Genomic DNA, 18,277 nt, shown 5'->3' on the forward strand with positions numbered 1-18,277 from the left:
GTTTGGATTTCCTCCATTTGCCTAGGCAGGTGATGGGAAATTAAATTACCATTCCCCCATCCATTGCTGTTAGATTTTTGTGTTAGTATTTAAGACTGCAATCTTCTTGTTTTACATTAATTCAGAAGTTTTAAAAATAATTATAAAATTTTAGAAAAGGGAGGTTTATGAGAACTCATGTAGCCCAAGTTTGCACGTTTGTCGTTTATAGGCTGCATACTTCTGAGATGAATTTTATGTGCTTTGTGAAATCTAATTTTTAAATCTAAGCAATCTATAAAAATTGAGAGACTTTACTTAAATATCAGAACTTTGAGCCTCTCTTGAGAAATTGAATTGTTTGGTAAAATGGACCTTCATTCCTACATGGTGGTTTGGGGTGCTGTTGAGTGCCAGCTGCCCTTTTTGGACAGGATGTGAGCTCCCAGGTGATGCAGTTCCCCTGGGGTTAGCCTCATTTACATTGTCTTCCTGATTTATTATCCCTTTGGGTTTGCAGCTGCTGACTTTTCAGTCATCTTTTTTCTTGACTTTTCCCATAAGACACTGCACCATATAGTGAAATAATTCAAGACTCTGTCATTGTAGTCACCTTTTATTGGTCAAAAGAGTCATAGGCCTTGCTGATTATGTAGGAGAATCAAGTCAAAATTACCCTTCAATTAAAAAGTAATTAAAAAGGAAACTGAGAAACCTGAAAGTAGTTTGACTCTTTAGATGGAAACATTCCAAATGGGAAAGACAATTGATCTTTAGGATAAAAAACTTAGACATCTCTCAGTGGTTTGTGGTCCTCCAAAGGACTATGGTACATAAATAAATATACAGTGTATCTGTGATATTAAAATTTCATGGTGAAAGGGGAGGAATTAGGGAAAAAAATGTTAAGGGTGCTGAGTAGGTACATCATATAAGATGAGAAAGGTTGAGAAACACTGATGTAGAGGAAGGACTCAAGACTCAGAAAGACTAATACCTGGCTCAGTGTTTTCCAGTCAGATGTGGCTCCTTCTCATGGGAAGAACCCTGAATAAGTGTTGAAAGAAAATAGTAATCAACCCATAGTAGAGACACTGCCTTCAAGTCCAAACACATAGGAGGCTATCTAATCCAATGCAAAAAATAACTAAGCATTCCTTTTTTATTCCTCAACTCTATTGAGATATAAAAGACATATAATATTATGTAAGTTTAAGTTTATACAATGTTGATTTGATACATGTATATATTACAAAATGATTACCACACTAAGGTTAGTTAACACTTCCATCACCTGACATAATTACCATGTGGTATGTTTGTGTGGTGGAGGCATTTAATATTTACTCTCTTGCAACTCTCCAGTATACAGTACATTATCATTGACTGTAGTTACCATGCTGTACGTTAGATCCCCAGAACATATCCATCTTATAACTAGAGGTTTGTACCCCTTGATTACCATCTCAGTTTGCCACCGCTTAGCCCTGCAATCACCATTCTACTGATTCTATGGGTTCAACTTTTTCAGGTTGCACATGTAAGTGGGCACTTATAGTATTTATCTTTCTCTATCTGACTTATTTTACTTAGCATAATGCCCTCAAGGTCCATCTATATTGTCAGAAATGGCAGAATTTCCTTCTTTTTTATGGCTGAGTAATTTCTGTGTGGGTGTGTGTGAGACATTTCTCTATCCATTAATTTGGCAGCAGGCACTTAAGTTGTTTCTGTGTCTTGGCTACTGTCAGTAGTGCTGCAGTAAACACAGAATTGCAGGTATCTCTTTGGGTAGTGATTTCATTTCATTTGGATCTATTACCCGTCAGTGGGATTGCTGGATCATATAGTAGAAAGCCAGGGGTCAGGTGAAAACAGAGATTTTAATATTGTTCACGTAAGAATAAATTGCTATAGTGTAACCATTTTTGAATAATATTTTGACACTCCCTGATAAATTCAACATGTGAATAACCTTGACCCAGTGAGTTCTCTGAATGAGGGAAACTCTGCTTTTGTTCAGAAGAATGCATGAGCAAGAATGTTCATTGACCCATCATTTATAATGTGAATGCAAAACACTGGAAATAATCTAAATACCCATTTTTTGGGAACTGGATAAACTGTCATAGATTCATTTAGTAAGATTCTTAAAATATTGAAAACGAATGAGGATTCCTTTTATCAACATAGATAAATCTTGGTGCCATAATGTTAAGTGAAAAAAAAAATTGCAGTAACATTAAGTGGAAAAGAAAGTAGCAATTCAATAGAGCAAACATGATACTATATGTGTAATATGTGTAAACTTGATAAAAATGCACATTAAACAATGCTACTCATTGTTCTTGGTGTACGCCTACATAGTAAAAATATAATTCTGTACAACAAATATGCTTCCCCACAACATGATAGTTGCTAATGGGGCTGTATACTATACCTGCCATTTTTTTCTTTAAAAAATGGAAAGAAACAAAAACTTAAAGCAAATACGGCAAAAGATTAACTTTGTTAAATAGGGATGGTAGGTATATGAGTATTTGTTACTTTGTATATTTTTTGATATGTTAATTTTAAAATTAAAGCATTTTAAAGCATTCTAAGAGATCCAAGGATATATAGAAATTTCCTCAATCTGGTAATTGGTACTTACAAAGAAACTAATCTTAGGCTTACTATGAAAAAATTGCAATTAATTCTATTAAAGTAAGGAATGAAACTATCAACTTGCTCTTCTAGTCAATGCAATATGACCAGAGAAAGAAATAAGAATTATAATATTAGAAAGGAAGAGCCAAAAGTGTTGCTGTTTTGTATTTAGAAAATCCAACAGAATAAAAACAAGCATATTTAGAACCAGCAAGAGTGTTCAGGAAAATGGTTAAACAGAAATTCAAAGTTTATTGATTTTTCTATACCACCTATAACCAATACAAAATGTAATTTAAAACAATTATTCTCAAGAGTAACAAAAAATACCTGGGATTTAAAGATGATATGCCCAAGGTTATTTAATAAAAGTTATAACTCTTTGCTTAAGGACATGAACAACGACCCAAATTAATGGAGAAATATTCTATTTAAGTTATCTATTGCTGTATAACAAACCACTCCCATACCTGGTTACTTAAAATAACAATGACTTTTTTCCCCTAACTCAGTAGTTGGCAATCTGTGTGGGTTCTCTGTTGGTCTCCCCTGAGATCACTCATATGACTGTGGTAATCTGAGGGCTTGACTAGAGCTGGAGTGCCCAAGGTGGCTTCACCCAGATGTCTGGCTGTTGGTTGGCTGTCAACTAGGGCAGCTCAGCACTTCTCCGGTGGACTAGGCTGGGCTTCATCACAGCATGGTGGTCTCAGGGTTCCAAGACAGAAGGCAGAAGCTTCAAGTCATCTTTAGGAAAGAAGATAGAAAATTCAAGTCTCAGTATCATTTTTGTCCTTTTCTATTGGTCAAGAGAGTCATAGTCCTTCCATATTCAAGAATGGAGAAATGGACACCACCCCTAGCCTGGAAGAGCATCAGAGACGCAGTTTACAAGGGAGAAAAGAAATCCTGGGATGTGAGGAACTTTTGACCATTAAGCAATCTAACACACATTTCACATCACTAAATAGGAAGACTCAAGAATATTATGATGTTAATTCTCTTCCAAATAATCTATAAAGTTAAATCTAACCCAATAATAATCCACATGGTACTTTTGGTAGAACATAATGAGCTGGTCCTAAAGTTCAACTGGAAGACAAAAATAAGCGCAAATAGCCAAGAAAAGTTCCAAACAGAACAACAGGGAAACCTGCCCAAGACATCAAAATTTACTAAGGCTTCAGAAAGCAGTGTGGTACTATTGCAAAGATAGGCAAATAGATAAGTATTTTTTATTAGTCAAGGAAAAGAATCTTTGAACTTTAATATTAGGAGGAATTTCAAATTGAGGGGTACTTCAACCACAAAATTAATGTTCTTTCAAAAAATCAAGTTAAATCTATGCTTTACACCAAGCACAAATGTATATTCAAATGGTACCATAAAAGTATTAAGAGAATATAATGGAAAATGTTCTTTTAATTTAGAAAATAAAAAAGGAAAAGATTGATGCATTCGACCACAAATAAAGTATACTATTCTATACAATAATGAACTAAGTGAAGAACCAAGAGACAGACTGAGATAATACATTTGCAATGCCTGTTAACAAAGAATATTCAAAATGAATTAATAGTTTCTATTAGGCAATTAAAGAAGCAAGTAATTTAAGTGGGCAATGCAGAGAAAATTAATTCAAATGACCAATAAACATACAAAGATGCCCAACTTCACTAATAATCATGTAATGTAGATGAAAGCAATGAGATCTTTTTTTTTCTTTTACTAACCAATTTGGAAAAGTTTTAAGATTGGTTCTATTCAGCAATGGTGATTATGTAGGAAGTAAGTAGTCTTACATGCTTCAGTGGTAGTGTACATTTGTAAAGTATTTTTAGTAGCCCACTAGGCAATTTCTATCAAAACTGAAACAATTTTAATTAACTGTAGAAATTTGTACTTTAGAAAATACACCTTGTAGAGAAACACAGGCATAAAAGAGGCATATACAGCACTCATGGAAGGACTGTCTAGAATCAGAAAATATCAGTGCCTGTCTAAATTTCTACCTGTAATTAATAAACAGTTTATTGTGAATTCATTCTATAGAATAATGTGAAGCTGTAAAAAAAAAAATCAGACCCATGTGTGTTGAATATATCAGGTGAAAAAAGTATAGTCACAGACAAACAGATGTTGATCTTATTTATATAGAAAGAAAAATGTCAAGTTTATATATTTACCTATATCTGCAGGTAAACAAATAGAAAACTATTAAAAGTGATTATCTCTGGGGAGAGGAGTAAAACATGGGATAATAAAAGTATACGATTTTCACTATATACGTTTTTTACTGCATTTATCTTTTACAATGAGTAAATGCATATATTATGATGTAATATTTTAGACAATCAGAATAAAAGGCGTCATTCCCTCAGAGTGTTATCAAGTTTTAGGTGTGTCAGAGACAGTGACAAGGAGGGCTGGGGTAGCAGCAACTTTCTCAGAAGAGAAAATGTTGAAGAAACTGGAGGTATTTTGCTTGAATAAGAGAAAAGTTCTGTTTGCTCCAGGGAACAGAGATATAGCCAGTGCATGAAAATCCAAGAGACGGATTGAAACCTTCCGACCATATGAGACCCCCAGTTGTGAAATGAGCTGCTGTATATGGCAGTGAGTTTTGTTACTGGAAGAGACGAGCAGAGACAGGGCAACCAACCACTTGTTAGGTTTATTTTAGAGGCAATGACTCTGTTGGTGGGAAGGTGAAGAGAGGGGGCCCAGAAAAGACCATAAACTCAGGTTCTGGGATTGCAAATGTCCTGAATAGAAGTTAACACATGAATCATTGTACATGACCTAAACCATAGTCCATGAAATATCTTTGATTATGTCAAGAACAAATCAAAACAATTAGCCAGATGAGCATAGCTTAATGGGAAAATTCTTGGGATTTCACTCTTGTATACAGCTAAATTCTCTATTTTAGGTTTCAGATCCTTTACTAGTGTAATCCACAGAGCAGAAGCATCAGCTTATTAGAAACGCAGGATCTCAGGCTTTACTGCAAACCTACTTAATTAGATTCTGCATTTTAATGAGCTTCACCAGTGATTCCTGTTCCTGAATTTAAGAACTGGTTTATCCAACTACCCCTAGACCTTTTCTTGTTCCTGAGCCTTCAAAGCCCAAATAAAACGAAACACCCCATCACATGAAAAAAAAGTATAAGTAATTATGTGTTGATTATTGTTGTTCATAACCAGAGAGAACTGGTGACAAGAAAACATGACCAATACATGTGTTTGTATGTATATAGTCCACATCCATACATATGCATACGTATATCATACATAAACGTGCATACATTGAGAACCTAAACCTAACTCTTTCTAGCTGTAGTATAAGTGTGTGGTCATCAACTAATTTACTTCATGAAGAGATGTGAGCTCACTTCCCAACCCCCAAGTGAACAGCACTTAAATTTAATTCAACATTGAATAGAAAAAGATAAATATATTTGAAACTTTTCTCTTACATTTCATTTTGACAGCTGTTACTACTTAGGACATCTTTAATATCATATTCTACATTTTATGGTTTATTAAGAATTTTCTATTATTTTCACCATATTAGTGAGTTTTGAAGGTTTAATCCCTTAATCTTGATTTACTAGGTTTTAGGATTTATTTCACATCATTTTATATGGGGCAAGGGAGTTGTGGAAGGAGTTATTATAAAGAACCTCTTAAAGGGAAGAAGGCTTCTGGGTAGCTGGAAATATCCTAATTATCAGCTAACACCTTGGCAAAATATACTGGCTTCTGATTTACTTTACTGTATCTACTTCCTGAATTATTTTGGTTTTTCACTTGTGCGCAAAGGCATTTAGTGGCAAATAATGAATTAAGTAATGTATGGGAACATCACAGTTAAACCTTTTGCTGGATCTTCACAAAACATTGTTTTGCATAAACAGTTTTCTTAAGTCATGGTGCTTCTCAGCAGGCTTTGCAGAGTTTAGAGCGTACTCTTACCTAACTGGACCCAGATGGAAAATACGCTCTTGAAATTGGATGGTTTTTTAAGTGTCGCTCTCCAAAGCCTTCTCAAAAGGAAAAAAAAAGCTTGAACAGAATGCATCTAGTAGCGGGGCCTATAATTCCCCCAGCATCCCACATATTTGGATGTTTTTGCTTTCGGCAGTGGAATTTTTCTAATTTAATTAACTCATTAGTGTTAGCAGATGACACAGTGTGAAAATTCTTTTCCCTAGATGCTTAACTAAATATTCTTCCAGTTTTCTGGGGTTATGTGTACACTGTATATATTTTAAAAAATTACTTGTTTGTTTCATTTTTACACTGACTTTCCCCTTAAGAGTTCATAGGCAACATGTAGACATCTCATGTAAAGAACTAGAAACCTTTCTTAAAGAGATAAATGGAGAAGAGTCAGAGGAGGTAACTAAATAGTGGGGAAAATCTTTACAAAGGAAGGCTGGGAGAGAAAGAACAGATGGTTTGAGAAGAGCAGCCAGAGATGAAATGCTTATCCTGGCCCAAGCCCCTGCCATTCTGTCTCTTAGTTTTTAGTTCGTACACTGTTCAAATGTAGCAGTAGTTTCTGTCTGGAAATCCGCTGGAAATACTTCGAATGATGGGTAAGTTACCCCAACCTTCTTTGCAATGGCTTCCTTCCTCTCTCCCTCTCTCCTTCCCTCCTTCCTTCTTTCTGTCCTCCATGCATTCGGTAACTTTTTACTGTCAATATATAAATCTTCTCTCCCTCTTAAATTTTAAGCTTCCTTGAAATTTGAGATTATTTCCTTTGCATCTTCTTCTCTCTACCTCCTTCTCCTCTTTCTTCTTCTCTTTCTCTCTTCAGGGCCTAACAGAGCCTGGGACAAAACAGATATTGAGTAAATATGACTGAATTCTGAGTGAAAGGAATTCAGTTGTTATACCTAATAGTTACTGAGTATCTACTCCAGTATTTTAAGACAAGTATTGTTTTAATCCTTGGAACCATCTCGTTAAGGCAATTGCTATTGTTATTATTATAATCTTAGTTTCATCCAAGAGGAAACAAAGGCCAAGAGTTAAATTGCTCAACATCAGAGAAATTGCTGATGGTCACAGAAATTTTCAGCTAGAGAATTTGAACTCAGGACTATTCAGGATGCTGTTATACAAAATGATGGTGGCCTGGGATAGTCAGACTCGACTGACCTTCAAGCAGTGATTGATGGAACTTCTTTGTGCCACTGCTGAGAGAAAATAATAACCCCCAGTCTTTGTAGCACATAAATAAGTATTGGATAATAGAGTTGACACTGAATTGTGCACTTTAGAAGGGTAAGTTTTACAGGGTGTGAATTATGCCTCAATTTTTAAAAATTGAATAATAAGAGTTGGAAATTACTGAATTTTGGATGTTTTAAAGGTTCCAAGAACATTCTCTGTCCTCCATTCCTAAGGAACTTAGTTCAAATTAATATTAATTGTTTAACTGCTCCTGTTTATTGAAGCTGCATGCTGAACAATAACAAAGATCACCAGATCCAGATCCACTGTAGTTCCCCGGCCCCTGTGCTGGAGGCACACGTATCTGAGGAGGGGACTACAGAGCAGTGACTCTTAGAGGTCTATCTAGTATTTAATTCATCAACTACAAGCTACTAAATAGTTTCTAGGGTGAAAAGTTTAATACATGAGCTCATGAAACTATTTTTTTAAACCAATTGTCATCATCATGCAAAATTTTCCACTGCAAAGACAAAAAGCTCATCACATCCCTCAGAGTGCTTCCAGCCATTAATCTTGCTGGTAACGATGGACACCATGTTCAGGAAATCTGTTAGCATTCAGTTTTCTTCTAAATCAGCTTCAAGGTGCTCTTAGGATATAAATAGTCATTTATTATTGAAAGTCATATAATTTGTTATTTTTATACACACGTCTAAAAGGGAGGTAGTGGTTTTCTGTTCAGAGTGCACATACACACAAGCATGCACACTCACACACACAACACACACCCTCTCATGCACTCGTACACATTCACACACTTACATGTAGTGCACATAACAATTCATAGATATGCATATGTGTGCACACACACACACATCCCTATCCATATACTTCCCAAATGAATGTATCAATAGCAGAAAGTTATTGAGCCAATATATCTTTCACAAGGAAACTGCTGTGTATGTGTGTTTAAATTATAAATAAGCCAATTGCTTTCTTTTATGTAGACTTAATAGACTGAGATGGAAAGATTTCAAAGAAAAACTGACAGGAGTTTCAAATATTCTGCTTGGTGTCTAGAAGCAAATTTTATAGATTCACCATTTCCTTTTTTTTCCTTCCTGATGTTTGCACTTTGAAAGGAGAGCATGGTGCTCGTGGAGAATAGTCTAGAGAAAGGAGGAAGCTGGTTTGGGAGCATCTGAATCAGGATTTTCTGTCACTCTTGTCTTTGAATGGTCATTCCATCATTCTCTGGATGATTGCCTCATTTTAACTTTCTAAGACATTGTGCGTTAATTTGGAATCTAGATTTGTTATTTCTATCTTTAGTCAACATTATTTTCTGCCCAAGTCGAAGACCAGTTTAAGCAGGAGCCTGAGAGTGGAGGAAGGGAGGAAAGTGCAGATCCAAATTGCTTGTATCTGACATTTCACTTCTTTGAGCTCAGAGTTTGCAGGCAGCAATGGCTGAAGAAATACAATTACTGCTGCCAACATCTGAGTATTCCTTAGCCCTTGCAAAAAGGAGGGAGATCCAGAAAGGGGGCATCCCTTCACCTTCTCAAACTGGTTTTCAATTGCCTATGTGTTGGGACAGTCAGGGATCTTAAAATAATGATGATTGGTTCTCACCTCTAGTGATCCTGATTTATTTGGTCTGGGGATCTGGGGATGGGTCTCAGTGACTCCACAGGTGACTACAATATGCAGCAAAGTTTAAGAACCACTGCTGTAACCAGTGGTTGCCAACCCTGAATGCCCTCAGTGTACTCTGGAGCTTGGGGCCTGTCACTGTGGAGATACTAGTGGCCTGGGATGAGATCTGGGCATTGGTATGTTTTGCTATCTCCCCACTTGATTTTAAGGAGCAGCCAGGGTGGAGATGTGCTAAGCTGCCTTGTGGGGGACAGGAAACTCACTGCCCTCTTGATTCATCTTCAGTGTGTTTCAATCCCAAAATTATTCCCTGTTGGATTTTTACTACCAAGAAGCCAGTGTGCTGGGTCCTGCAAGGAACGTGCCAATGGGTTTGATGCAGTCTCTTTTCTCTGGATGTTTATATGGCTTCAAACAATCACATTTTGCATTATTTGTTGCTTAATGAGGCTGACTAAAAAATATTTTGAATCTACATGTGGAAAGGCCTCTTCACACTGTATCTCATTGGAACCTCACAGTAACCTGGTGAGAACAGATTAGGAAATGTAAACTCACAGGAGACAGGCAATGTGTTCAAATTTATATGGCAAAGAGGGCTGGCAGTCAGATCTTCTGATGCCTTCTGGCTCTATCATTTTTCTCCATTTCTCCTGACACTACCATTAAAATGTCAAACCAGGGGTAGGAAGTAGTGGAATCAGAGAGGCAGGAATTGCGATGGAGAAAACTTTTCAAAATGTGTATAAGCATATGAGAGTTTGTATCTGTATATGTGAGAATATGTGTCTACATATGTGCAATTATGTACATGTGAGGAAATATGCCTTTGAGGTTTTATTGGATGATGGTGTTTGGTTATTGTCCCTTGAAAATTATACAATGTGTTAACAAAGTCTAGCACAAAGAAGAAATTACTGACATCTTTAGGAATATTAAAGGGTCTGTCTAGCATTGAAAGACCATTACTATCTGTGAGGAAAATTAAAGAGAGTTTATTAAAGCCAAGTCAGATTTCTATAGATACAAATAATAGTATTTTCATCAGCTAGAGAGAGATGTATGTGAGGGAGGAGGGGAGATCAGTATCAGTGACCATTAGTCAAAAAAAAGATGCTTAATATCCTGTCTTCCTTCGCATCTCTGGCCGTTTTCCTCCCCATGAAGGGAGGGAGAGACTTCTAGCCCATCACCCAGAGGCAGATGTGTGTCCTTTATAACCAGAGTTGTAAGAAGAAATGGAACAGACATGAACCCAAGGAGGTCATGGTCCTTTGTAAGTGCAGGCAAGGCTGAAACAGTAATTTTTAGGTTGATGATAGTTTTAAAATCATGATAAAATGTTTTCTTTGCGGCTTGGGTGTGTCTGTGTGTTCAGCTAAAAAAGTAATTTCAGTGTTATAAATGTGTACAGCATTTCTGTGTGTAGCAATGTTCTATTGCTGCCCTGCTCTTCACATGTTCACAAAGACAGCTGTAAACAGTCATTCACTCATTTGCTTATTGAGTGTCTGCCATGTTGTTATACATCAGGCATTACCTACTTAGAGGAGCACAGAGCATAAAATACTGTCCCTGCTGTCCAGAAGCTTAGGGTCTAGTAGAGTTTCTAATTCCATGCTATTATATCAGAAGGTCCACAAGAAGGAAGCCAGGAGTTGTCTAAGGCAGGCTGACTACATGTACAAAAGTATTTCTGTGGGGTACGCATCAGTCATTGTTAAGCCTGGAAAAGAGAAACTAGATATTTCAGCAGAGAGGGATTCAATGCAAAGAATTCGTTATGAAGCCATTGGAAGGGTTGGAGGAGAAAGAGGCATAAGGTGGTGGTACTCAAAGACCACGAAGCTGCTACTGCCCTTTCTCAGGCTGAGCTGCTGGAGGAATCACAGAAGTTACTGGATGGAGCCTGTTGTCACCTGCTATTGATGCTGTCCATCTGGAGCTGAAAACACATTCCTCCTCGCTTTCTGTTGCCTTCTGATCTCTCACTGTCTCCTATTGGCAGAATTAAACTTGACCATCTAAGTCTCCATAATGTAGCACTGGACCTGCAATACAGAGATGAGTATAGCCGGGCATGGTGTGTGCGTGTGTTGGGGGGGTGAAATCCAGCAGTCAGATAATGAGAGGGATAGGGCCTGGGAGTAGCCACTGGCACCCAGAGAGTTCTCTGCTTTTTAGACTCAGAAATTTGATGATTAGTATGCTGAAATATGATATGCTTTGAAATCTGACTAAAACAAACTCTTATGGACTGAAATGTATCCCCCCAAATTCATACTGTAGCCCTAAGCCTCAATATGACTGTATTTTGAGAAGAGGCCTTTTAACCTAAAGAAATTAAGGTTAAATGAAATATTAAGAGTGGGACCCTCATTCAATAGCACTGGTGTCCTTCTGAGAAAAGGAAGAGGCACCAGAAAAGCATGCATGCAAAGGAGAAGGCCACGTGAGGGTATAGAAAGAAGGCCGCCAAAGGCAAGCTAAGGAGAGATTCCTCACCAGAAACCAGTCCTGCCGGCACCTTTATCTTGAACTTCCAGCCCCCAGAACTGTGAGAAAACAAATTTCTGTCGTTAAAGCCCCCATGTCTGTCTTGTTCTTCTATGGCAGAAAAGCTGACTTAACAACCTACGCAAATACATAAATGATGAATATAGTCAGATGCTAAATTGCAAATTTGTACTAAAAATGTAACTTTCCAAAAGATAGCCTACTTACATTTGCTGGTCAGCACATTCTTCTTCTGTAAGTAAAACTACATGGGAATCAAAGAAAATTAGAAGGTAGTTTGATGACAGACTTCTCTGAGCAAGGAAGTTTGTTGGGCAGTACAAATGGCCAGTGTAACATGAGCGTGCCTGTGGGATCTAACGTGCTCGTTTCACCTCTAGACCCGGAGTTCTTGCTGCGTGTGTATAAATGTGGGCCATCTCCTTGCCTGAGTGCCAGAGGTGGCCTCAATCTGCCTTCCTGACTTTTCCTTTGCGGATACCACCCCTTTTCATGTTGTTCCTTTTGGGTGGCCTTGCTCTGACTCTTTTGGATAACTACTTTGATCCTTTCCGTGACTGTTTTATGGTGTAATTCACAAACTTTCAAGTCCTTCCAATGGGCGTGGTACATACACTGGGCTGATAAGTGGCCAGGACATAGTGCGGCTTGTTGCCATCGACTCTGCCCTTCTGATTAGTCGATACCTGTGCTGTGTCAGTTGCTAAGCATTTTAACCGTCAATCTCTGGCCATATAATTAACATAAAATATGAAAAGAAACTGACCAGGATAAACTGTTCAATCAGCCTTCCATGGAGCAGATTAGGCTATTTAAGAACTGTCAAAAGGATACTTATTTCCGAAAATGACAGCCTCGCCAGTCTATTACAGGGCATAAAATCCAGTCACCACAGTTGCTCCTTAATGAGTTTAATCATATTTATCAGAAAGGATAATCAATATATCTAATATTTAGAGCTTACCTACTGTGTGCCAGGTACTGGAAACTCTTTAAAATGGAGCATCACATTAATCATCACAAGAAGCCTACTATGAAGAAGGTCCTATTATTACTGCCATTTTATAGGTTAATTGATTTAACATTATCAGCAAATAAGAAGGAAAGTAGAGAATTATACCCTAAGATTAACCATTGTGTTTAGGGCAAATAAGTTACCTTGGCCTTCAAGACCCTGTATGATCTAATCATTCCATGGAACTTGTCTCGCATATTCTCTTCCTTGCTTACTTTGTTCCTAAGAAACTGGACCCCTATTCTAGATCACACAAAGCTTTTTCCCAGGTCCTTCCCAGAGGAAAGACTGGACCCTTTACCTGGAATGATCTTTACTCATATTTTTACATTGGCTGCTACCCTTACTGTGTTTTTCTCTTCCACATACTTGACACCCTGTTCCACCACATACTGGGGGTCATTTTCATCATAGCAGGTAACTCTCATAGTTTGAATTTACTTGTGTGCTTATTTATTTTCTATATCATCCCACTAGAATGTAAGTTTCATGAAGGCAGGGACCTGGTCTCTCTCATACATGGCTGTGACACCGGCATCTAAGTACTGGGTCTTCCATACATTAGGTACTGAACAAATATGTGCTAAATGCCAAAGGAGTATCTGTTATGATCTATCAAACTTCAAAGCTCTATAGAATAAGACTTGGAGGGCAAGTTTTGGTGGAGGGAGAGATCTCAGAGCCTGAATAGACTCTGTGGTGGGATTCATTGTCAGAGCGGGTATTCTGGGCCCCCAGTGCACGCAGTCACTGAGATACGGGCCTGCCAAGTGGGTGGAATTCTAAAGTGGAAGAGAAAAGCCCCTCAAATTTCAGTTAACTGATCCTTTCACATAAGACATTAGTATAGAACTAACTTCGTTCTGAAAAATACTGCTGATAGTTTGTTTCTTTCTAACTACTAGGCTCTACCAACAAGAAAATATTAAAAATTTACTATATGTAAAAAAGTCCTCCTAGGCAATGATGGTGGTAAATAAAGTAAGTAGGACTTCTGTGAAACTTGGGAGAGAAAGGAATCATGGCCAAATGGAGTGACTAGGAAGGTCTTGTGAGGGAGATGGGACTGGAGCCAGGCACTGGGACAAGGAGAGGGCTGGACCAGATGGAAGTGAGAGGTATGATCAAAAGCAAGGCCTCATAAACATGCACGGTGTATCTGGGGATTGTAAAATACTAGTTGGCAGGGAGTGGACCTTGAATATGATGTTGAAAAGTTTGGATTTTATCTTGAATTCAATATGGACTGCTAATGAATTAACATTAATATTTCTGAAAGTGAGAGAAAAAACAAGAAACAAGAGGCAGCCCATGGTTGGAAAAGTTTCCAACGGTTGGATATCATTTGGGCATATGCTGTCTGGGTCATAGCTGTCTCAACCCTCTTCTTGGAAGAAGAAACTAAGAAAAGGGGCTGCATGCCATGGACTGAGAGGTCGAGTCTGTTGCACCCTCATCAAACTTGAAGTGATTGAGAAAGCTGTGAAAAATATTTCTTTTCAGCTTTATTAAAAACTAATTTGTATAAAAACAGATTGGTATGGCATTTTATTAAATTCAGTGGTACAATGGCTATGTGTTTTGTGTAGCTTATGGGAAACTTCTGTACCTCAAAGTGCCTTCTGAATCATCAAAGACATATTAATTATGCTAGCTAGTATTTAAGGTTAACTGTTTTTCAGTGTAACCTGTGCATAATTATAACTTATATGTAAGTCATAATTTATTGCAATTTTTACATACATCACTTGATTGCCATTGTTATGTTTTTGCAATTGAGAAAGATGAGTTTCAGAGAAGCTAAATGACTGCCCAAGATTAGTTAGCTAATGGGTAGGAATGCCTCCTGGGATCAGACCTATTTCTTTTCTTTGAAGACTTTTACATCTTGGTGAAAACTAGAAGCTAGTGCTTATTACATATGGTGCATCCTTATTAGTCAGACTACTTGATCATTCATAAGCAATCTCTGTGGAGTGGAGGGGTTAGCTATCATAAAGGTGAAATGCAGTGAGTGTTCAAATACTCGTTGATTATAATGATGTCATCCACCATTCATTCTGAATCAGCCTGTCCAAAGGGAATGTATCTCATAATGTTCCTTAAATATGTGTAAATGAAATATTTTTAAATGAAATATTGACAATAATAGTCATGTTTCAGATTCCCCTCATTGGGCCTTGGGCTTGACAACTCTTGGTTATGGAGTGTGGTTTTGTCAGTTTGATCTCATGGAATTTGCAGACAGCATCTCTGTGCACAGTAACAGAATGATTCTGGCTGATAGAGGAAGGGTGTGGAGCAAGTGTGGCATGAAATGGACTGTTTACTTTTTTCCACAGTCTGCTGATTTGACCTGCAAACCCGTTCCCCAACTCCATTAGCAAAACCTATAAAAACACAGGGGCCTCCATAAAGATGATTCTGACATTTGCAACCCAAAGAGGTCTTTTTTTTTTTTTTAGTTGAGAGAGTCCAGTTCTATAATTATTATTTGGGTCTGGGTATTTTTGGCTTCCAACACTTGTTCCTGTTTAGGAAGTAAAAAACAAGGGCCTAACCACTCTTCACTTGGATAGTAAAACACATGCTCACTTTTTGCAGTGACCCTGGAAACAGAAGGGGAATTCTTATAAATCACAAAGGAAAATAAATAACTTCACTCATGGAGGGAAAGAGACAGCTTGAGAAAAGGGACTTTGGAAAAAGGCTGTCTCTAGACAGCAGTCTTGTGGTAAGTACTAAATATTCATTTACCACTCTATAAGTTTTGGCTTAAAATGCATTATTCTTTGACTGTTATTTCCTGAACCCTGTGCTTTTGATACCTCTATTCCAGTTATCCCATTAGCAATATCCCCTGAGATTTTGTTTCATTTATTTTTTACAAAGTCAAAAGCCAGCAAATTATTGGAATGTTTGTGTAGTGTCATAATAGGGAAATGTCATAATCTGTCAGCATTATATATAATTATATTAATTCCAGCTGAAGTAGACATTAACCTACACAGAAACACTACTGTACAGCTGATGCCAGATGCCAAGCCTGTATATAGTTGTTCTGTTGCCATTTATCTTAAGTTTGGGTTAAGTTGAATGAGAATTCAATAGAGCGTCAAATATTGAAGAGTGAAGAAAGTCTCTGAGATCTTCTTAGGTATGTAAACTCGTTCAACTGTCCATAAACTTTCTTTCTTAAAGTTTTAATGATGATAAGCATCATTCTTAACAATAATGATAAGCATCATTCTTAACAACATGGTTGGGTTGCTTTTGTGTATGAGAATCTGGTCAGCCAAAGGAAATAGACTAAGACACTGGTTTCTGAAGGTTGGCCAGTCTTTCATAGTGTGAGCTAAGATATGTGGGTCACCTCTTTTATTCCATAATGCATATGAACAGAGCCAAAAATCAAATCAGGCAAGTCACCTTTTTCTTTTGCTCAACTACTGAAATTGAATTTAGTGTAGTTCCTTCTTTCCCATGTTCATTAGTGGTGTATTTGTGCACTCTGACCACCTGGCCAGGAGTCTGGGTCAGAGCAGGTACCAATAAAATACCTGTTGAATTGCTTTATTAGTTGCACTTTTCCAGGGCTGCTGCTGTGGCTCTTGCATGGGCAGCATATGAGTAGTATTTACCCCAAACTGCAGAGGCTTCATATCATAAGCTGCTCATAGGTGTGAGTTTCTAGGACTTGGGAACAGGCCTGCATTAAACCTTTGTGTCTAGTTCTTCTCTTGTTATTAGAGTTAACTTCTGTGTCTATGTGGGCTGTCCACTGACCAGCCTAAGAACTTCAAAGGATGAGAACTTTTGTAGCATTTTAAATTTTCTTCCCAATGGATGTGCTATTTTCTTATCCCTTAGGCCTTCCTATATACAGGTAGAATGTGGTGAAGATTTTGTGTGTGTGTGTGTATGTGTGTATGTGTGTTCATATGTCTATTTGCTTTGCAAGTTCTGGGAAAACATAGAATAAAAAGATATTTTCTCAGCCTCTCCTTTGCCAAAGAAAACACTTCTTACATTATCAACCTACCAAAGGGGTCTGTCTTATGCCTGGGCAGAGGGTATAGGTGCCCGTGTAGTATGATCTGAGCAGCACAGGAAAGGTTCTCTTAACCCAAAAATACCATCCTTAGTCCCTAAAGTTGCCATTTCTCTCTTAGGTCCCAGAGAATATGCAAAGACCTAATAAAAACAAGCATGCTGAGCTATTATCTTTCAATAATTCACAGTAGCGCTTGTTCATAAAAGGTCTTGGATCATTTCCAAACATCAACTGCATGAGCAGAATTTTGCTGAGCATATTGGTAACAAACAGAGTGCTAGAATGCAAGGCTGGGTTGGGGAAAATAGAAGATTGGGAAGTGGTTTACTGTGAAGGCATTGGCTGTCTGAAAATCAGAGAAGGAGGAAACAGTCTCAATGAAATCTCTGCCCACATTTACATGTTGCTTAGGGACAGGCTTGACTGTGAGCACAAATCACAGCCTGTCATATCACCAGTGCTAGCTGAAAGCCTGAAACCATGCTTGCACTCCCATTGGCATATGGCTTGACCCTAAGTCTTCTGGGGGTTGTGAATCTGTTTCTTATAACATTAAAGAGCACTGTGAAAATGAGAACTTGTTGCTGGGCACTACCTGAGAAACTTAATCCTGTTAAATCTCCCTAAATGACGCTTAAGAGAGTTTTTACATGATAATGAAATATCTTCCTTGTTTCCTAGAGGCAGATTATGTGTTAAATCTGTATACAATTTTGGGAAAAGCCTGACAAAGAATGGCTTTCCAATGACTATGTGGCCCACTGTATGGGGGTGCTTATTGCTATTGGATATTATAAAAGTTAGGCCATCTCACTATAATTTTACCCTCCTTTTTAGTGTTCTTTTCTTATGTAAGACACTACTTCTGGTACAGTGCCAGTGAGAGTGCTCTTTTCTAGATGGTTCTTTGAGAGTGAGACCCTTCAAAAGCCCTTTGAGTGAATTTTATTGTGACCGTTAGGAAGAGAGATGAAGGGGGATAAGAATAAAGCTGACTGGTCTGTAAAGGACTTGAACCCAAGACATTGCCCTCATTGGCTCTGTGCTGAAGTCACACAAATAATGAGGCAAATAACTAGAAGCACATAAGGATGATTCTGTTGCTGGGGAATAAGAAATACAAGGGAAAGGAGAAAGAACACCTGGCATCATAAAACACAATCTTCATTGCCAAGGCATGTTTGTTTTACTTGATTTTGTTCAATTTTATAT

The 18,277-nt window shown here is 37.7% G+C and overlaps 1 protein-coding gene across 13 annotated transcripts in view; it reads left to right on the forward strand.

The window, feature by feature from the left end:
• Nucleotides 1-18,277, forward strand: part of NCKAP5 (NCK associated protein 5) — a 1,007,163-nt gene that overhangs the window by 201,962 nt on the left and 786,924 nt on the right. For 11 of the 13 annotated variants that reach the window (XM_057505668.1, XM_057505671.1, XM_057505667.1 and 8 more), the window contains one exon: nt 15,616-15,745. The exons of the other annotated variants lie outside the window; for them this stretch is intronic. In XM_057505668.1, the coding sequence (XP_057361651.1) occupies nt 15,677-15,745 (69 nt within the window). In that variant the 5' untranslated portion in view covers nt 15,616-15,676. The remainder of the gene's footprint in view (nt 1-15,615; nt 15,746-18,277) is intronic. 13 annotated transcript variants of the gene reach the window in all.

Source organism: Manis pentadactyla, chromosome 8 (genome assembly GCF_030020395.1).
Source record: "Manis pentadactyla isolate mManPen7 chromosome 8, mManPen7.hap1, whole genome shotgun sequence".
NCBI lineage: Eukaryota > Metazoa > Chordata > Mammalia > Pholidota > Manidae > Manis > Manis pentadactyla.